This window comes from Lemur catta, chromosome 3 (genome assembly GCF_020740605.2).
Source record: "Lemur catta isolate mLemCat1 chromosome 3, mLemCat1.pri, whole genome shotgun sequence".
Lineage (NCBI taxonomy): Eukaryota > Metazoa > Chordata > Mammalia > Primates > Lemuridae > Lemur > Lemur catta.
The window spans coordinates 37051618-37074523 of record NC_059130.1 but is presented as its reverse complement, the minus strand read 5'-3'; the positions used below and the strand labels follow the sequence as shown (position 1 = coordinate 37074523).

At 35.5% G+C, this 22906-nt stretch overlaps 1 protein-coding gene and 1 pseudogene across 4 annotated transcripts in view; one reads left to right on the top strand and one right to left on the bottom strand.

The window, feature by feature from the left end:
• Positions 1-22906, top strand: part of RALGPS2 (Ral GEF with PH domain and SH3 binding motif 2) — a 160318-nt gene that overhangs the window by 14516 nt on the left and 122896 nt on the right. For all 4 annotated transcript variants that reach the window (XM_045547275.1, XM_045547276.1, XM_045547277.1 and 1 more), the window contains exon 2: positions 22237-22369. In XM_045547275.1, the coding sequence (XP_045403231.1) occupies positions 22313-22369 (57 nt within the window). In that variant the 5' untranslated portion in view covers positions 22237-22312. The remainder of the gene's footprint in view (positions 1-22236; positions 22370-22906) is intronic.
• Positions 14736-17412, bottom strand: LOC123634821 (annotated as a pseudogene).

Genomic DNA, 22906 nt, shown 5'->3' with positions numbered 1-22906 from the left:
ATGAAGTGGTATATCACTTGAAGGAAGATCATGGTAAGTTAAAGGATGTATACTATAAATCCTAAAGCAATCCTATAAAACAGTGACAACGAGTTATAGTTACTAAGCCAACAAAAGAGACAAAATGGAACTAGAAAATATTTAATTAGAAGGCATAAAAAGAAAAAAAAAAGAACATAGGACAAATAGAAAGCAAATAGCAAGATAATAGACCTAACCATGTCAATAATCACATTAAATATGAATGATCTAAACACAAGAGGCAGAGGTTGTCAGATTGGATGAAAAAGCAAGATTCAACTATGTCCTGCCTGCAAGAAATTTACTCTAAATATGAAGACACAAATAGGTTAAAAGTAAAGGATGGAAAAAGATACACCTACCATGCTTATAATAGTCAAAAGAGAAAGGTGGTGTGCTGTATTCATATCAAGCAAAGTAGACTTCAGAGCAAAGAGTATTTTCAGGGATAAAGGATGTCATTATATAATGATAAAGAGGGCAATTAATCAAGAGGACATAACAGTTCTAAACATTTGTGCCCCTAATAACAGAACTTCAAAATACTTGAGACAAAAACTGATAGAACTCCAAGGCAAAACCATCAAATCCAAAATTTTAGTTGGATACTTCAATACTCTTCTCTCAATAAATGATAGAACAAGAGAAAATCACAGGGATATAGTAGACTTGGGCAATACTGTCAACCAATTTGACTTAATTAACATTTATAGAATCTCCACTCAACAACAGTAGAATATTATTCTCAGTTCTTCTAAAGTACACATAGAACATTTTCCTTGATGGACCATATTTTGGGCTGTTAGACAAGTCTCAATAATTTAAAAGGATTGAGATCTTATAGAGTATATTCTCTGGTTAAATTAGAAATTATTAACAAAACGAACTGTGGAAAATCTAATATTTGGAAACTGACACAATTCTGAATAACGATGGTTGAAGGAAGATGTCAAAAGGGAAATTAGAAAGTGTTTTGAACTGAATGAAAATGAAAACACAACATCAGAATTTGTAGGATGCTACTAAATCAGTACTTAGGGGAAGAATTTGTAGTAGCCTTTTTTTTTTTTTTTTTTCTTTTTTTGAGACAGTCTCGCTCTGTTGCCCGGGCTAGAGTGCTGTGGCGTCAGCCTAGCTTACAGCAGCCTCAAACTCCTGGGCTCAAGCTATCCTCCTGCCTTAGCTTCCCGAGTAGCTGGGACTACAGGTGTGTACCACCACACCCAGCTAATTTTTTCTGTTTTTAGTAAGGGGTCTGACTCTTGCTCAGGCTGGTCTCAAACTCCTGAGCTCAAGCAATCCTCCTACCTTGGCCTCCCAGAGTGCTAGGATTACAGGTGTGAGCCACTGTGCCCTGCCAAGAATTTATAGCCCTGAATGCCTGTCTTAGAAAAGAAGAAAGATCTCAAGTCATTCACTCCCATTTCTACATTAAGAAGTTAGAGAAAGAGCAGATTAAACTAAAGTAATTACAAGAAAGGAAATGATAAAGATCAATGTGGAAATTACTGTTTTTCTGTTTTCTACTCATTAGACAAAATCAATGGAACTAAGGACTGACTTTTTTTGAAGATTAATAAAATTGGTAAAGCTTTAATTAGACTGATTGGTATCAGGAATGACAGGTGACATCACTGCAGCTTCTACACGTAGTAAAAGGATAACAAGGGAGTATTATCAACAACTTTATACCTATAAATTTTACAACAGAGATGAATTGGACAAATTCTTAGAAAGATACATACTACCAAACTTCACTCAAGAAGAAATAAACAGCCTGAATGACACTGTATCTGTTAAAGAAATTGAATTTGTGATTACAATATTCACATACACAAAAACTCCAGGGCCAGATGTCTTCACAAGTAAATCCTATTAAACATTTAAGGAAGAAGTAATACCAGTTCTACAACAAACACAGAAAACTGCAGAGGAGAGAATACTTCCTGATTTATTTTCTGGGGTCATCATGTCCTCATACTTAAACTAGGCAAAGACATGAGAAAAGACTACACAAAAATATCTCACGTGAGCATAGATGCAAAATTTCCAAACATTTTAGCAGATTGAATGTAACAATTTATTAAAAAGTTACATCATGACTAAATGGGGTTTATTTCAAGAATGCAAGGTTGGTTTAACATTTAAAAAGCAGTCATTGTAATGCACTATGTTAATCAACTAAAAAAGAAAAATCACATTATCATCTCAGTAAATTGGGGGTGGGGGGTGCATTGACAGTCTAACCTTAATTCTGGATAGTAACTGAGCAAACTAGGATTAGAAAGGAATTTCTTCAGCCCACTAGAGGGCATTTCTGAAAAGACTATAGATAGATAGCATCATATTTAATAGTGAAAGACCAAATGCTTTTTTTCCTAAGACCAGGAACAAGACAAGGATTTCTACTCTCACCACTTCTGTTTCTCAATGTACTGGAGGTTCATTATAGCCAGTGTAGTCAAGAAAGAAAAAGAAATAAAAGACATCTAGATTGGAAAGAAGAAAATAAAGGTGTCTTCTTTGTAGATGACATGATTGTGTAGAAAATCTGATGGAACCTACAAAATTTTTAGAGCTAATGAGTAAAGTTGAGGGCTACAGAGTCAATATATAAATATCAATTGCATTTCTTTAGCAGTGAACAATCAGAATTGAAATTTAATAAAACTAGTGCCATTGGTATAGCAACAGATATGAATTGCTGAGAACTATACAGTATTGCAGAAAGAAATTAAAGACGACTTAGAGAAATGGAGAGATGTTCCTTGTTTCTGGGTCAGAAGACTGACTGTTGCTAAGTTGACAGTTCCCCCAAATTGGTTTGTTGATACAGTACAATTCCAATCAAAATTCTAAAATTGACAAGCTGATTCTAAAATTCATATGGAAATGCAGAGGACCTAGACTGGCCAAAACAACTTTGGGACGGGCAAAACAGCTAATGCTACCCAGCTTCTCTATTTATTTATTTTTTTGAGACAGAATCTTGCTCTGTCACCCAGGCTAGAGTGCTGCGGTGTCAGCCTAGCTCACAGCAACGTCAAACTCCTGGATTCAAACCATCCTCCTGCCTCAGCCTTCCGAGTAGCTGGGACTACAGGTGTGTACCACCATGCCCAGCTAATTTTTTCTATTTTTAGTTGTCTGGCTAATTTCTTTCTATTTTTAGTAGAGATGGGGTCTCACTCTGCTGAGGCTGGTCTTGAACTCCTGACCTCACATGAATCTCCCACCTCGGCCTCCCAAAGTGTCAATTTATTTTAAAGCTAAAGTAATCAAAACAATATTGTATTGTTGTAAAAAAGAGAAATGGATCAATGGAATAGAACAGAGTCCAGAAATAAGCCAGTACGTGTATGGACAACTGAATTTTGACAAGGTACAAAGGCAATTCAGCAAAGAAAGGATAGTCTGTTCAACAAGGCATAATTAAATATCTATAATGCAAACAAATGAACTTTAATCTATATTTCACACTGTGTATTCATTCAAAAATTAAGTAAAAGTGAATTCTACACCTAAATGTCAAGCCTAAAATTATATAATTAGGCAAAAACAAGATAAAACCTTTATCTTGGATCAGGCAAAAGTTTTTTTAGTTATAACACCAAAAACATCCATAAAGCAGCACATTGATAAAATGAACTTTTATCAAATTTAAAATGTGTGCTCTTCAAAAGATAACTGTTAAGAGAATGAAAAGACTAGCCACAGAATGGGAGAAAATATTTGCAAATCAAATATCTGATTAAGGACTTAATCAGTATCTGGAATATATACTGAAGGACTCTCAAAACTCAATACCAACAACTTATTTTTTAAAAATGTGCAAAAAGTTTGATAGACACTTCACCAAAGAAGATACACTAAGTACCTGAAAAGATGCTTAGTGTTTATGTTAATTATATTATTAGTCACTAGAGAAAAGCAAATAATCACAGTGAGCTACCACTACACACCTAAAAGACTGACCATACTAAGTGTTGGCAAGAATGTGAAAGAACTGGAATTCTGTGCTTTGCTTATGAAATGGTACAACCACTTTAGGAAGCAGTTTGGTTGTTTTTTAAAATGTTAACGTACACTTACCAGCTATTCCACTTCTAGGTATTTACTGAAAACACTTGTAAACTAATGTTCCCAGCAACTTTATAGTAGCTCTTGAAACATCACTACCATACATGTAATTCCCCAACCTAGTCTGATAGAGGCCACCAGTAGAGCTTAATTTTAGTTGATTGACTTACAGTTTTTGTTTGTTTTTGAAATAATTGGTGGCTATATGAAATCTGAAATTTAGATTTAAGATTCATTAATTAAAAATGCCTACATAGGCAGGTTTTTGTTTTATTTTTGCCAGTGTTCCACAAATAAGCCAAGACCCTCGTTCTTAGATTAGATACTTCAGCAGTTTTACTGATGATACTTGGATCTTAACTATTTTCTCCTTTTCCATTTTAAAAAAGAATCTTAAGGAGAGAGAAGGTAGATTTGAATGGAAGAATGTGGGGGCGGGGGAGGAGCGGAAGGACAATGATTTGGACTGGGTTGAAACACTGCCCCTCATATGTTGCTTGTGAGGAGTGGTATTTTTCCAGATGGAGTAATATGTGGGATTTTATAAATTCAGTTTGATTAGGATCTTAGAAGTAGCTTGCTGCTAATGCAGACTTAACTGCAGCTGCACCAGAAGGCTGATGGCTACGTAGCTGGAGTTGATCCATGTGCAGAGGTAACGTACAGCCTTCTTCTGCATATTACTCACATCTTGTACTACAGCAGTGCTTTCTGAAAGAGTCCGTCTCTGGTTTTGTCTAAAGGCCCAAATAGTAAATACTCTAGGGTTTACAGACCATACAAGTCTCTTGCAGCTGTTCAGTTCTGCCTTTGTAGTGTGGAATCAGCCATACACAGGACATAAACAGATGAGTGTTGCTGTGTTCCATTAAAACTATATTTACAAAAATGGGGCTGGATTTAGCTTGTGGGCCGTAGTTTGCTAAGCCCTGTTCTAGGCCATCAGCACTTCCTCTTTGGTACATTTGGTATTTTCTGGTTAATTTCCCAGTGGTGACTGGTTGCAAATGGAAGAATGTGGTACCTTTACTTGCAACTCCTATGCTTTATTTAATGGCTTTTACTGAAGATGGTATGGAATAAGTGAATGACATGAACTTTAAGAAGTAGAATGATAAGGGAACCTTAACTCCTTTCTCTCTCACAATGTGTATCCAGATGGTGGTCAACTTATGGCAAGTTTTCCTTTGAAAAGTATCTGGAATTAGGTTTTTTAATGTAGTACTTACCTCTTGGCTGGAGTAGGGTAATAACCTCCTTATTGTTCTCTCAGCTTTTAAGCTTCTCTCTAATCCATCAACATCCAGAAATGTTACCTAAGTTACCTCTCTAAAGTAAACGTATTATGGCACACTTCCCTGCCTGTAATTATACAGGGACTCCCAGTCACTCAGAACAGTGGTTCTTAACTGGTTTTTATTTATGGGTCCCTTTGAAAATCATTTGATAGCTGTGAATCTAGGGAAATGAGCTTATTTTTGTGTGTGTGCATGAGCACAATTTTAATACTTCTGGGGAATTGGGCAGTTCATGGTCCTAGAGTTTTATTTCCAGTCTCTTAGGTAGGAAATCTTGATTTAGAGAAGAAAGTGCACGTTTCTTTCCATGCTGTTGTAAGTGCTTCTTGATCTAGCTAGACTCTAGAGCCTGTCTTTGCAGTTTATCTTCCATGTTCTTCACACATACACCCCCACACACCCTTGTGCTTTTTCTGAAAAGAATTAACCAACATTCCTCTGTCATGCCAATTTCTTCCATTCTTGTGGCTTTGTGAATAGTATTTCCTCTTGCCAGGGTTGCTCTTACCATAGCTTTCCCCTCCATCTGCCCAATTTCTACTTGTCAAGACTCATCTCAGTTATCAGATTCTCTGTGAAGATATTCTGGACACCTCCTCCTTGGCATATGTAAATAAATATGAAGGAATTCTAGCAAACGAAACATATGGGGATGCCTTTCTTTTATTCAGGATGGGGGTGGGTGGAAGATGTTTCTAGGAAAGATTCTTTGCTCTTCTTGAGAAATAACCCTCTTCTTAACCTCTGAGCCTGTTGCCTAAATTGATTATTGATAAGTGATAATATTTATCTTAGAGAGCTATTAGAATAAATGAAGAACAATGTTGCAATCTCCCTAACACCTCAGTATTTATACAGGAGATTCCCTTCTTCTGGTCATTGGGTGACCTCTGGAATTTATTCAGGAATGAGCATATCTTCAGAGACCTTGTACTCTCAGTTCTTAATAAAAATGTTCTAATGGAAAACTAGGTCATAAATTTACTAGAACATTTCTTGATATTTTTCTGCTGAAATTAAAGTGTGTGTGTAAGCTACAAGTCACTATGCAAATATTTATGTTGTTACAGGCATTGTTACTTTTAAAACTCCAGTGGGATCTTTACTGTTAGAGCACATGATACTATATTTTTGGCTTGTCAGTTGCTGATAGAATAGATCCCTAGCTTTTACAATTAACACTTGTGATTTCTGCTATTCCGTAAATGACTGGAGGGGGTGAATGGCATATGATAATTTATAATTTTGCTGAGCACTGATTTAGTTCTAGTCTATCACCACGTAGGCACATCTTAATGTGATTTGTTAATTTCTGCTGATTTTGTGTAGTAACTTTGTTGCCAGCACTGTTTCTGCTGCTGGAGCCAACTCCTAGTGCTGGTCACCAAAGAGAACCAAAAAGCAATAGCTCTAGAGGGATGAATTTTGGGTAAATTTAAAGAGTAAAGTGTAAGATTCTGTAATGGCCTAAATTCGTGATGTGTATGAGAGTGGTTTACAATTTGTATTATAACAGGAATAAGTTTAAATTATTTCAGTGTCCTAGAATCATAAGAGTAAGAAATTTAATTATACTTTAATGTTTTATGTGCTATGGTATTCTCAAATTTGGAGATATTTCAAGTTGTTTGGGAAAAAAATCCTTCATAAACATAAAGGATCCATTGTACTTGCTGTCATCTCATAAATTTCCATTTGTTGAGACTTCTCAATTCAGTAGGAATGAATAATACAGTCACAGTCTCTCTCTCTCTCTGTCTCTCTCTTTCTCTGTCTATCTGTGTCTGTCTGTCTATATGTATATATATCTATCTATCTCCTTCTAAATGAAACTTGCATGATCACATAATGGTGTAATGGTCCATCTATAAGGACTCTGTCTTTTCATTGCATACAGGATAAAGTCCAGGCTTTTATTTTATAGTGACAGACATTGCCCTTTATTGCTCCAGACTCAGTTCCTGATGCTTCTTATCTCTCTTTACATTTTGCCCTCTGTACTATACTCAAACTATTGGCAGTCCCCTGAGTATAAGAAAGATTTCACTGTTTTTAACCTTTGTACCTGCTATTTCCTTTGTCATCTTGTTTACCTAATGAAATTTTATTAGAAGTGAAGAGGGAGAGAAACTAGATATTTTACCCCCCTGCCATTCCCACATTTCCACAGTATTTAAACATTCAAGTAAAGGTTGGTAGGGAGAGGAGGTAGTTTGGCTTTGTAGAAAGCATCAAGGATTAGCAAACAGAAGACTTGAATTTAAGAACTCTGCCGCTAACTGGTTATGTGGGCTTGGCCAGATGATATGAACTCAACATTGGATTGGTGTTGTCTTACAGAGAATCAGGGGATTGGATTAAAGCAGTGAGTTAACAAACTTGCTCTTTTCCCTTTACTTTCCTCTTTCTTCCTTCCCTGTGTTTCATTCTTGTACATTTGAAAGATGTGACACATTCTCACCACTTTATAGTAAATTCCTACAGTTTTGATTCTCCATGGAGATGGGGGGTGGGGCATGGCCTGGGAAGAGGGGGCAGCTATCAAACTGAGGGAAGACCTGGGGATTTGAAATGCATTCCAAGTTGAGATATCTAAATTACCTTCCATCTCTTAAATAATGTTTATCTGTTTTGTTAGCATGAGGCAAAAATATTTGTGGATATATATGTAGCTTAGTTCCAAAAAGCTGTTCAAGAGCCCATTTTGCCTGAAGTCCAAAGTGACACTAAATAAGTAATCACTAACGCCATCTGTTGGTTGTAAGAGTTATACTTTTTAATTGGACATGTAACTTTCTTAGTTTCTATGAAATTTTGCAGGTCGAAGGTTTTTAAATTGAGGAGCTTCTGTATAATTTGGGAGGATTTACTGTTTTTCTCCCTACTTTTTATTTTGAAATAATTTCAAACTAACAGTAAAGCAGTAAAGTTAAAAGAATAACATATTTAAAGGGTTCTCCAGAGAAATAAGATATGTGTGTATATGTATTTTATTATAACTGTAATCTTTATATAATTACACATATTAATGTTAAATATATAATAATTCCTTATACATGAGAAATTCCATTCTTTGTATATGTTATATTAATGTTATATGTTAATATGATATTAATATGCTACATATAATATATTAATTAATACAATAATATTAACATAAGGAATTGGCTCACATGATCATGGAGGCTGAGAAGTCCCAAGACATGCAGTTGGCAAGCTGGACATTCAGGAGAGCTGATATGTAATTCCTGTCCAAGTGTGAGAGCCAGTGATATATAAGTTTTAGTTCAAAAGCCAGCAGGCTAAAGACCCAAGAAGAGCTGATGCTTCAGTCTGAGTCCGAAGGAAGGAAAAGGCCAACATTTCAGCTCTAGCAAGCAGGCAGAGTTCCCTCTTACTCAGGGTTTTTATTCTATTGATACCTTCAGCAGGTTGGGTGAGGTTCACCCACATTGGGGAGGGCAGTCTACTTTACTCATTCTGCCATTTCATATTTTTATATCATCCAGAAACACCTTCACAGGTACACTCAGAATAATGTTTGACCAAATGTCTGGGCACCCTGTGGCCCAGTCAGGTTGACACATAAAATTAACCATTGTAAATAGTAAAGAGAACTCCAGTATACCCTCTACCCAAATTCACCAGTTTTTAACATTTTGCCGTGCATGCTTTATCATTCACCTTAGTTTTCTCTTGCAGGTACACATATATGCTATTTTTCTGAAATATAGTTACCAGTTTGAGAAAATTGATACAATACTTTAATCTAAAAGTCTCTATTCCAATTTTGTGAACTACCCAATAATATTTTTTTATAGCATTTACTGCCATCCAGTACAGGATCTTTAGTTATCTCTCTCTCTCTTTCTCGTTCTTTCTTTCTCTCTCTTTCTCTGTCTCTCTTTTAACGGTACTTTAAGTTGCTGTTTTTGTCTCTTGAATTTCCTTCAAATTGTAATGGTTTCTCAGCCTTTCTCAGAACATTGACATTTTTTGAAGAATATATTTATAGAATGTTCCTCAGGGTTAGGTTTGTCTGTTTCCTTGATACTAGATTCAGGTTATGGGCTCCAACTCGACTACTCATAAGTGATGTTGTGCCTTTCCCACAGTATCACATCCACAGGCATGTGATGTCTGTCTGTGCCTCACTGGAGAGGGTAATTTTGATCCACTCAGTTAAGGGGTTGTCCAGTTCTTCACAAAGTATAGTTTCTTATTTTTTCTCTTGCAACTCATAAGCAGTCTCTGGGGAGATACTTTTTTTTCCTAATTAAAATAATATCTTTTGGCCGGGCACAGTGGCTCATGCCTGTAATCCTAGCACTATGGGAGGCTGAGACGGACGGATCGTTTGAGCTCAGGAGTTTGAGACCAGCCTGAGCAAGAGCGAGACCCTGTCTGTACTAAAAATAGAAAGGAACTAGCTGGACAACTAAAAATATATAGAAAAAATTAGCCGGGCAGGGTGGTGCATGCCTGTAGTCCCAGCTACTCGGGAGGCTGAGGCAGGAGGATTGCTTGAGCCCAGGAGTTGGAGTTGGAGGTTGCTGTGAGCTAGGCTGATGCCACGGCACTCTAGCCTGGGCAATAGAGTGAGACTCTATCTCAAAAAAAAAAAAAATAATAATAAATAATAATATCTTTGTAGAAAATTTAAAAATATACAGGTAAGCTAAAGTTAGGAAAAAATTGACTTATAAAACTGGAGGTAACTACGTTTTAGTGTGTGTTGGTGCATTCTTTCTTGTATGCTATTATAATAATAATGATAATGATAACTAAAAAGGATCATACCTGAAACACTGTTTGGTAAATTTGCCTTATTCATTTAGCAGTATGTTGTAAATATTTTCTTGTCTGTCATTAAGTATTCTTTCATGATCTCTTAACAGCTGCATAGTTTTCCGTTGTGTAGTAATTCCTTGCCAGCAGAGTATTCTGTGATATCCAGTTTAGTCTCACATTTCAGATACAGGCGATCTTTACTACCTCTCCTCTAGAGCATAGGGATTCTCTTGCCCCTAAACCCCTTAGGTGTCCAGGCTATTTAATTGTCCTTCCTTCTAGGCTTTTTTTTTTTTCTTTTCTAGCCTTAGTGGGAAGTCCTGCTGTACAGTTGCCTCACCTGAGATGTAGGCTCCACCCTTGGAATTTTGATATCTGTCTTGTCCCATCAGCACTAGCCATGTTTTTCTCTTCTGATGTCCCATACTAACATGCTCACCTTCCCTAATGGTCCTTTCTCTGACCATTCCTAGGCTCACAGTGGCACATTTTTGTCAAATATTTCAATCTATTTCAGTTGGATTGTTTTCATGCTTTAACTGCTAATATTATATCAGTATGTTGAGTTTTTTGTTTGTTTTATCTCATATATGTAGTATTTTGAGTTAAATGGACTTCTATGGGTTAGTCTTTTGAGTAAAGCATTTGGTCGAAATATACAATACCTACTAAAAACAAAAGCACAAATGTTTGCAGCACAGTTTTTTTTGTTGTTGTTTTTAATGTGAACTTCTTTTTCTAGTTAACCTATTTCATATTTTGGGTCAGGTAGCACAGGAGATCTCAGAACTCTGTATTAGAATTACTTAGCAAATTATCTTCAGTGTACTTTCTATACAGGAAATAAAGCATAACCTTTAAATGCAGTATTTTATATTAATAGATTTTCTTCCCTTTCATATTTAGTCATTGGAATCTCTCTCTTCCCCTATAAGTTGTTTAGTTTCAGGCTGTTTATATTATATGGAAATATAAGCCCTCTGCATAGATGTGGGCCAGTTTACAAATGGATCAGCCCATTACTTTTACAACTGAGTACAAATGCAACAAAGTCGTATCTGGAAGACTTATTGTAGAATCTTCTTTTATTGCCTAAAGGCAACACAATTTTTTTTTTTTTTCTTTTGCCCAGGCTAGAGTGCAGTGGCGTCATCACAGCTCACTGCAACCTCAAACTTCTGGGCTGAAGTATCCTCCTGCCTCAGCCTCCCGAGTAGCTGGGACTACAGGCACTCACCCCCACGCCTGGCTAATTTTTTAATTTTTTGTAGAGATGGGGTCTTGCTCTTGCTTAGGCTGGTCTCAGACTCCTGACTTCAAGTGATCCTCCTGCCTCAGCCTCCCAGAGTGCTAGGATTACAGATGTGAGCCACTGTGCCCAGCCACAGCAAAACAATTTCAGTTCAAGTGAATAAAGTAACTTGATTATTTTTAAGCTTTTCTTTACACTTTGAGAAGGAATGTCTGCTATTTTATAGATGGTGAGGTACATTTTAAATGGGCCAGTTTTCTTTTCATTGTCTTTAATATGTGCACTCTACTTCAAGTAGGATATTAAAGTGGCTACATGATAAGTGAAACAGTTTTCTGTTTCTTTATCTTCTTCCTTCTAATTTAAGATGTTAGTTTGTTTTGAAAATCATCTTTCTCATACATCATGAATGTGTGCCTAAAATATTTAGAAATAAAATATATGTCTATAGAATATGTATAGATGTTTAAACTTAAACAATAATTTGGCAAGTGATCTGATAAACCTTGCTGGGAAATGATTTATTTAGTTCTTTTGACGTGAAACTTCTAAATGTGTAGATTCATTTAGACATTATCATTTCTTTTTTTGCAAACTTGGTGGTGTATAAAATTGCTAAACCTGTCATTATGGTTGTTTACGGTGATTGAGGTTTCCCCAGAACTTGTCTTTTTTTCAGGATGTTATCCAGGTGAATTACTGCTTGAAAAATATTTGCTGTCCTTTGATTGAGAATTAACTATAGCTTAGGATATTTTTATCCTTTAGTTCTATATGAAAGATAAATGGTCCTTTAGTTCTGTAGGACTAAGGATAGTTTCAAATTGTATATTTTTGATTAAAATAATAAAATAACATTTATGTTTATACTTAAAAATCAGTCAACAGATGTAACGTGGTGCCTCTCTTATGTACGGGACCACTGATCGTTAAATCCAATGATTTAGTACTACAAACTACTGTATTGCAAACTGAAAATTCATCTCCTTTTTGTCCTTATTAATTTACCCAACATAACACACTTGATTAAAGTCCCAAATGTCTCATACTTTTCTTACCATACTACTTCCTCTACCCCTAACGGGTGGGGAGCAGTGAGGGTCATTCACAAATTAATGGAAATTACATTAATGTTTTTCTTTTTAATGTCATCTGAGATTGCCATTTCCACATGATTAAGGATTCTGAATTAAGAACTGGGTGATGGTAGGATAAAGGTGATTGAAGTTCAGGGGGTAGAATGACCATGAGAAGATTTTGTACAACTAGAAGACTAGGAGAGGGTCCTAAAGAGAAGAGATTGGGGAAGCTTGGGCTGGTAAGGGCACCAGCATGTGCTTGAGATACTTTGTTGTTTTGGGGAAAAGGTGGGAGCATGTTGTTTACAACTCACCTTCCCTAAACCCTGTCATCTTAAACTTTGAAATATAGGTTTTAATTTCCTAAAGTCATTTCCTTACTCGGAAACCTTTAATGATTTCCAGGGCCTATCCCTTCTAATCTAAATTTCTCAGCTTGACAGTTGAGATCCTCCACAGTCTGGTCCTGTTGCTGCTTTGAACTTTACCAGAACTCATCTCTGCATCAAGCAGGCCAATGCTCCATATGTGCCTTCTTTCTGTGCCATCCTTACTTTTAAATTTGTGCTTTTGATAATGTTGCTTTTACTTCTCCTTTCTGCTGGTTCCTCAGCTTGTCTTCGTTTGTAAACCTAAACATTTCCTTCTGTAGAAATCATGTGACTCTTGAAGCTGAATCCTAGTATAGCAAGCTGTAGTATTCTCTGATTTTTTTCACTTCGTACTCTATCCCCCTCTAACCATATTATAAATTTGATCAGAGTAGGAAAAAAATATGTTCCTTTCTGTTTCCTTCCTTCCTTTTTTTATTTTAAGGTATTTTTATTATAAAAGTAATACAAACAAAAACTGAAATAATTGAGGAAAGACAAAATCATCCATTTACTGCCCTGCCATCCCACTATAACCACAGTTAGTAGTTTACTTTGATTTACTTTGTCTTTTTTTTATCACATGCATGGTGTGTTATTTGCAGCCATGATTACACCGTTCATATACTTTTGTATCTTGCAATTTTTATGTAATATAACATTTTGTCATATATTTAATATTATTCATTACTAATTTGTCAGGAATACATATTGTGCCATTCATATATGTCTGTTTATTGACTATTTCCTAGACCAGAGAATGGCAAATTATGGCCCCACATTTGTAAATAAAGTTTTATTGGAACACAGCCATGGCTATTTGCTTATATATTATCTACGGCTGCTCTTGTGCTACAAACAGCAGTGTTGACAAGTTATGACAGAGACAGTAAGGCCTGCAAAGCCTAAAATATTTACTTCTTCACCCTTTATAGAAAAAGTTTGCTGAGCCCTGTCCTAAACTTTTATGTGGTCTATAATTTGAGCTATTATAAGTAATGCCACTTGAAACATCTTTAGACATAAAATTTTTATACTTTGGACAACTTAATTGGCAGATATTAACAAAAGTGGAATAACTGGGTCTAATTAATTACTAAAGACATTTTTAAGTCTGATAGTGTCCTACACTATCTTTCGTGTTATAGTCTAGCTATAATAAAGGTGGTGATGATAAGAATGGGAAGGAATACCTAATACTCTTGTAGATAGCACATCTCTGGTCCCTATTATTCTAGACACATAAGTTTACACTCTGAATGAACATATTTTTAGTTTTGATTTAAAGTCTACCAAAGAGAGAAGTAACAGTAATTGCAACAGGAAGACCAAATGAAAGAAATCTTTTACTTTCTATTGGGGATGAAAAAGCAGGCGGAGATAAATTCTCCAGGTGTCAAGGTGTATATGAAATGCCATTCCAAGCTAGCTACAGTGGCCAAAAGGCACTGGGAGAGACAAGTAAGAGAAAGAGGTGGCCGTCTTCAAAATGAGCAAGCAGTGCCTGCAGTGAACAAAGAGGCAGCTACGAGTGTGGGATGACAGAAGCAGCATGTGGGCTGCACCCCTCTGAACACATCCTAGGCACAAACCTGTATACAACTGCAATTAAACTGTCTCTAGATAAGAAAGTTCTAAGAGCAACTACCCTTTATTTTTTAAAGAAAAAAAATTCTTCTATCTGGGGAAATTTTATTCTTCAGAAGGAAAATCTTATGGAAGTAGAAAGTCAATCTTGACTAGTCAACCTAAGTCAGCACTGACTGAAATAAAAGATGAAGCAGGCTGATTGGTCTCAAATCCAATCTTGTATGAATAAAATATGTATCAGGAAGTATAGATGTCATCTTCTAAGGGAAATATTCTGGGGGTCTGGCAGCATAAATCCATCAGTAAGTTTATAATAGAATATTGTAGAATCAGACTCCACTATGGCCAAAGTAATAGACATTGGCAAATCTGGATCACTTTGCAATTTTCTCGATGCCTTCAAGATCTCCCTTATCCTGTTATGGCTGAGGGAAGCAGTGATGGGCGTAGGCACCACTGTCTGTAACCCTTCCCCTTCTAGCTCAGTACCCACAAGGCAGATGAGCTGGAGTTCTCCTAACCCCACACAGTTCACTTCATTGCCAGGTTTTACTCTCCATGAGGTCCAGGTAAACCAAGAATGGTATAAACTTGGGTGGCATCTTCTATATCTAATTCCATCATTTCTAAATACTTAGGATGGCAGCCCATCCCGGCGACCTCAGGGGCCCACGTGTGAACGCTGCTGCTACCGCGAATGCCCCCGGGCCCAGGCCGGGTGGGCTGGGAATCGCTGCCTTCCTCCGTGCTGGCCGGGGCAGCCCGGCCAGAACTGCTTCCTTCCTTTTGTTTTGTCCCTCCCTCACCCCCGAATCTGTCCTGGTTTTTTTTTCTATCCTTTTATTAGTCCTGTCTGTTGGTTTTCTGTCCACCTGTCCTCCCTTTCCCTCCTCCAGCTGCCCGTCCTTAGTGTAAGCTTGGGCAAGTTACCTATCCTCTGATCTCTAAAAATGGCTGTATAATGTTATTATCTTGTAGGGTTGTTGTGAGGATTGAGCGGTTTTTGAATGAAAAGGTACTTAGTGCAGGGCCTGCTAGATAGTAAGCACTCCATAAATGTTAGCTTTTGTTATTGTGCTGTTTTGTGTATTCTGATGCTTAAATGATAGGATTTTTCTACAAAAGGAGGAGTAGTGTATCTTTTTTTTACATAAAAGCAGATTGTAATTTTTTAAAAAATAATTATAAATAGAAGTTAATTTTGAGTTTTTAAGCACTTTGGCAATAATCTAAAAATGTTAATCATCTTAATCAGGGTTATAATAATTCTACTCCATATTTTACTTTCAATGCTGTAAAGTTAAACAGAAACTGGGACAGGTTTTTCTACTTTGGGATAAATTAGTTCTACATGGATGATATTCTTAAGTGCTTGCCGTATGGACTAATGTTTTAGTAAATTTTTTGTTTGTCTGAAAATGTCTTTATTTTTCCTTCTCTTAAATGGGAATTTAGCTGGATATGGAATTCTACACTGATAGTTATTTTTTATCAGTACTTTGAAGATACTATTTCATTTTCTTCTGTGTCTATTGGTGCTGTTGAGAAGCTTTCAGTTTAATTTTGTTCCTATGTAAGTATAATCTGTCTTAATTCACTTACTTTTTAAATGAGTGTTCTCCAATTTAAAGTGATGTATGGAGAATATAGTTCTTTTTATTTATGTATTTATCCTGCTTAAGGCTCAGGATTCCTGGATATGCAGATTTATGTCTTTCATAAGTTCTGGGAACGTCACACTTTTTTCTTAAATATTGCTTGTCTTTTATTATCTCTTCTGGAATTCCTCTTCGACTGTGTTAGATCTTATTCTGTTTTCCATTTCTCTTAATCTCGCTACATTTTATTCTTAGTATAGAATTTTTGTTTAACTTTATTTTTGTACTACTTCATGAATTCTTTCTTCAGTTGTGTTTAATCTGATGCTTAGTTCTCCAGTGATTATATATTTCTTTACTTTTTTAAAGTTGTATTTCTCTTAGAAATGTTTGTCTCGCTTTATCATAATGTTTTATGTTTCCAATTTCTTCTTTTAAGGCCACTATTTTTAATCTTTACTGTTCTATAGCCTGTATCTGATAATTTTCGTCTGAAGTTCTTGGGAGGTAGTTCTAGCAATTGTTGTCCTATCTTTTACTTGTAATGGGTTGTTTGCTTATAAAGTTGGTAATTTTTTATACAGAGCTTATCAGTGGGGCTTGGGACTTTATTTGTGGCAATTTTACATTACCTGGATTGAAGGGATATTCCTTCCTCAAAATTTTTTTTTCTTTTAGAGATAAGGTCTCACTGTGTCACCAGGCTGTAGTGCAGTAGCCCAGTCACAGCTCACTATAACCTCAAATTCCTGGACTCAAGTGATTCTCCTGCCTCAGCCTCCTAAGTACTTGGGACTATGAATGCATGCCACTACACCCAGCTATTTTTTTTATTTGTTGTAGAGATGGGATCTCACTTTGTTGCCCAGGCTAGTCTCAAACATCCTGGCCTCAAGGAATCCTCCCACCTGGGCCTCCCATAGTGCCGGGAGTGAGACATTGCACCTGGTCCCTTCCTCAAATTTTTGTTCGCACCATCTGCCTTGGGTTCCAGGACAATCTCACTGGCTTGTGAACATATTTTGTGTTATTTTTTTTTTTGTCTTGAGGGTCTTGGACCAGGCTGGTAGTATAAATTCGAATTCTTTCTCTGTATAGGAGCATGCCTGAGGTTATGAATTTTTGGGGTAGATACTTTATTCTAGCCTCAACATTAAGCCCAGGCCAAGACAGACAAATTTCCTTATCTTCCTCTACCAGGATACATTTTTTTCCCCTAGACCATCTTATCACTGATGGGTAGATTATTGAGCTCTCTGGCTTTATTATAGATGGAGGTACGGGGGGAATATGATGGGGAGGAGATTGTGTGTACCTCGATTTCATTCTCATCTCTTCGTGGCCTTGTCTTCTCTCTCTAGCTGGTATCAGAATTTAAGCCCTTTTTCTAAATTTCCTTTGTGGCACAAAGATTTTTAGATTGCCCTGTCAGCCATGTTACTGGAAGTAGAAATCCTCATCATATTCTTTTAAATTCATGCAGCATTGTCTGTATTGATTATTTGATTGCCACTCTCCCTATACTTTTGTTAATCTGGCATTTATATAATCTTCAACTAAGAATGGTTGCTTTGTTCAGTCATTTACTCATTCTTTCAACAGATACTTATTAAAGTAGGTAATTGAGGTCAAGTACTATGCTATCTGTGCCTGAATGCAAAGATAAAAAATAATATTTTTTGTTGTGGTTTGTTTTTAAATATGGATCTTCAACATCGGGAACTAAAAGATCATTAAGGAGAGATAACCTAAGCAGTGTGAAAATATAGTAATAGGATTTTGACAAAAGAGCAGTGGAAGTACAAAGGCAGGAGACTAATGAACTCTGTGGGAGGCAGGGAGCCCTTCATAACCTCAGATGTACATGAGAACCCTGTTCTTTTTAAATTTCTATCTTAATAACTTGAGTTTTTTAAGAGTGACAAATACCAAAATTAACCTTGTTTTCTTTTTTGTTTGTTTGTTTTTTTGAGACAGAGTCTCACTCTGTTGCCCGGGCTAGTGTGCCGTGGCATCAGCCCAGCTCACAGCAACCTCAAACTCCTGGGCTCAAGCAAGCCTTCTGCCCCAGCCTCCTGAGTAACTGGGACTACAGGCATGTGCCACCATGCCCGGCTAATTTTTTTTTTCTATATATTTTTAGTTGTCCAGCTAATTTCTTTCTATTTTTAGTGGAGATGGGGTCTCATTCTTGCTCAGGCTGGTCTCTAACTCCTGAGCTCAAACGATCTGCCGGTCTCGGCCTCCCAGAGTGCTAGGATTACAGACGTGAGCCACCACACCTGGCCTCTCCTCAGCATTTTGATGGTTGTAATTATTGAAACAAAGTACTGGGGAATTTGGGACTAATTTCTGATTTTCTTACTTTAGAAAATAAAGAAGGCAGTGTAAATTTTTAGCTATCACACATGCTGGAGTGGGCTTGCTTAAGGCTATGACACACAGGCCATTTATATCTTTGGGCCTCCCATGGGTGTGATATAAAACATGTCATTAATTTCTATTAAAAAAATTATTAAAGCAAACTGTAATAACTTTTACATATTGAAGTGTAATTACAGTGTTTTAATTGTACTCTATATTTCTCACAAAACTTTGTAAGAACATAACAATGAGAAGGTTTAGTTGCTTTTATTGAACCTGTCACTGCTGTTTTGAGGTTCCTTACTTGTAACTGTACATTTGAGTTTTTTAAACATTATTGTATATAAAGGTGTTAAAGTCACTTCTGTTTTTCACTATTGTAACCAATGCTTGATTTAATAGCTTTGTAGAGTTTTTTCTTTTTCTCTAGAATTTTGATAAGATGAATTTCCAGGACTAAGATTTGGGGCCAAAAGTGTATGAACATATCAATTCTGTATTGTTGAAATGTTTCCAAGGAAATTGTACTAATTAATTTTATTTCATTGTCAGTTTCCTTATGTTAATAGATGCTTAACTCTTCTGGTGTATGTTTTGTAAAACTATTAAATGTCTTTAGCATAACATTCCTAAAGGTGATAGTATAAATTATTTTAGAAAAGAATATGGAGCTGTTACTGCGAAGTGAGATTAATTAATGAGAAATTGTTGCTTTGACTTTAATCACCTTGTTCATTTATTTAAAAAAGCATTGGTTTCTTTTTGGGAAGACCATTGAGAAGATAGGCAGTTTGGAGGCTGAATGATTATGTTTGCAAATTGATAATCTAGTTTTGTGAACTGAAGCAAGGAACTAAAGCTGCGCATTTCAGATTTCTTGTTTTGGGGTTATATTGTTTGGAAAGAAGCAATATCTCTGTTTTGGAATTTAAAACCAAAAGACAGCTAAAGTAACTGTCTTTATTAGTTGAGAAGAAGTAGAAACTAACGAGTTTAATTAAGAAAATAACTGTTGTGATGTTATTATAGTAGTCATTATGAACATTTGTGCCATTTATAGCACTCAGAAAAATAAATAATATTAAAGGGTATGTTTGTGTTATTTAATTTGAATTTTTCTGTGTGCAAAGCTTAGAAGGGTCTTTGAGGCACATACAAAAGAATAAATATTTCACATCTCTTTTAGGACTTTTAGTATTTTTATAGTACCATATGAGTCTCTTTTGTACTTCAGCATTATTATATACTGTTGACATGTAGTACATTTGTAAGTAGTTATGAATAAGTTTCTTTATTTTCTTTAAGACGTGCTTTGCTGTATTTTTTTAAATACATAGTGGATTTTAATATGACCATAATTTTCATGGAATATTTCAGTGACAATTTAATTAAAAGCAGGCAGAAAAGACTTTATTCTTTATGACAGTATTTTACAAATATGTTAATGTCATTCCTGGTCTGTATTACCTTTTTTTAGTAAATAATAGTAATAAAATTTATATGTTTGATATGTGAAGTAGGTTAAGAATACAATTCCTTTATTAAATTAAAATCCTTTTTTAGCACTAGGGGGCACTCTTGATTTATGAATTCATGTCATACTTAATCTATATGTAACATGTGGAGTGAGATGAAATTATTTGAAGACATTTCATTGCAGACTGTTACTGTTACTTTCAGAGACTCTGGATTATCAAGCTAGTTTTGTATAGCAGTGTAAATATAAGTTGATCCTTAACAGTACCATAAGAATAATAAAGTTTATAGAATGAGATAGTATAGATTAAAGAAAATTAAAAATTATTTTGTGCTTTATTCATTTTCACATTGATTCCTAAGTAGGTTCTGATGATTTTAAAACCCCATTATTTCTAATATATTTCTCATTTTAAAAATTCTAGCTCGATAAGAAATGAAGATAAATTCAAGATGTAACTGAAGGCTGCTATCATTAGTAATAGTTTTTAAGCATTTGAAAACCAAGAGCATGTTTTGCTACATCTAAGAAACATTTTAGGCATTCTTATTCATTGTGTTTACAATTAGAATTTTTAGTGATGCTGATGAATGTGTGCTTGCCAGAGGTATATTTCTAAGATTTTTGTCTTCGTTATTTAGGAGACTCCATTAAATTTAAGCTTTATGTGCATTAAGTAGGTAGTAACAACATCTACATCATCACTGCATTATAATAATAGCACACTTACTGTGTGTCCATACTGTTTTAGGTGCTTTGTGTATATTAACTTATTTCTCCTCACCACAACTCTATGAAGTGTAGGTACTTAGTTCTATTTCATAGATGAGGAAACCTAGCATAGAAAAGTTGAAGTTTGCTAGGTTCACAAAGAGGCAGTCTTGTTTCAGAGTATGTGCTTTAAAATCACTATCCTATATTGTTTCTCCAGAGAAAGGAAACTTAATATTGAAGGAGTCATTATTGACGTTTCAAGCTCAGTTTTTAAAGTGAGTATAGTATAGAACCCCTAATTTATAGACACTTGTCATTTCTCTTATGAAAAACATCTTAGGTATTTAAAGTTGAAAAGGGATCTTAAAGTCTGTTTGCCTCTGTCATTTTACAGAAAGGAAGAAATTCTGTCCTAGAGGAGTAAAAGTTACCTATTCAGTATTATCTAGCAAGTTATTTGTGGGAAGATAATAGAACTTGAAGAAATATTCTGACTTTCAGTAAAGTGAAAAGAAATATAGCATTCCAGAAAGAATATTTGACTGGAGTTTTAGGTAGCTTGAGTCTTGTTCTTGGTTCCTCATTTCCCAGCCTGTGTCCTCAGAGACTGTTTCTTTGTGTTACACAGGTATAATAATATCTTCCCTAATTAGTATTATTGATAGTTGTAAAAATCAATAAGATGACATATTGAAGATACTCAGTAAACTTTAAAGCCCTATACAAATAAACATAGAATATATTATGGTATAGTCAGCCCTCCATATCCTTGGGTTCTGCATCCATAGATTTAACCAACTATGGATTGAAAATATTTGGGGGTGGAGGAAAAAAAGGATGATTATGTCTGTACTGAACATGTACAGCCTTTTTCTTGTCATTATTCCCTAAATGATATGGTATGAAAACTGTTCACATAGCATTTATCTTGTATTAGGTACTTTAAGTAATCTAGAAATGATTTAAGGTATACAGGAGGATATACGTAGGTTATATGCAAGTACTGTGCCATTATTTAAGGGCCTTGTGCATCTGTGGATTTTGGTATCTACAGAGAGTTGTGGAGCCAATGCCCTGAGGATATCAAGGGATGACTGTATTTTTATGACACAGTATTTTAAGTATTTAATATTTGTGATATTTTGGTAAACTATTAATAGATTAGTAACCATGGCAAGCTTATTCAGTATTGTTGATTTAAGAGAGTGTCCTTAGGATCTCTAAAAATTTATTGTGCTATGTCATGTCTGTCTTTGCCATATGGTTTTTACACATTTTGTTTACTTAAAACTAAAAAAGTTAAGTGATTTGATTTTTTCTCAAATGATGCCGACTTAAATGAAAAGGTATGCTTTTGCTTTTCTTATGAAGAAGGTAACAGTAACATCTATTGAATACTGCCCATTTTGTGTTTCTGATTGTTTGAAAATATCGTACAAGATTGTCCACCATCTGGGTTTAGTGGCTTAGCTAAAATAATAAAATAAAAGAGTTTTAAACAATTGAAGTATTTTATTTCTTGGTGTGGTAGTGGGCTTGGGTTTATTTTCTTAAACTTCAAGGAAGACGTACATTTTAATTTTTTTGTTTCTTTTTTACAGGAATAATGTATTTGTGCCTTGGACATGAAGCCATCAGTCCTCTGTTAACATAGGGTCAGGGACCGATGAGGAAAGCATGGACCTAATGAACGGGCAGGCCAGCAGTGTTAATATTGCAGCTACTGCTTCTGAGGTAAGATATTTAATAAGTTTAATTGTACAGTTTCTTACCTGGCTTTCTAATTTTTCAAGCATTGTGCTTGAAAAACCACAATTTAAATCAGAATGTGAGGAAAACACCTACACATTTTTTAGTCTTTTCAACTTTTAATTTTGCCATCCGTATGTTCACTGTGCATTTTAGAAACACTTAATCCTTATCTACTTAAGATACTTGAAAAATGATGATAAATAATAACTTAAAACTCTTTCTTGGGTTTAGTTTTAAAGGAAACATAGTTTCTTTTTATAATAATTTTATATTACACAAACCTTGAGGGCAATAGTACAAGTGAGGCAAAGAAGGTTCCTTTCCTGGGAATCACTAAAGTTTGGACATCCTCTAGAGTCCTTGATTCCAACCCTATTAGAGTAGATCAAAGAACTGTTAGCCTGGAATGTTGGAAAGGCTTACTCTGCTGATGTGGCTTAGCATTTAAGATGGAGATAAAGACTGAACTAGGTGCTCGAGCACCTCTCTAGTTAACTTATCGTGATTTTACTTTTGCCT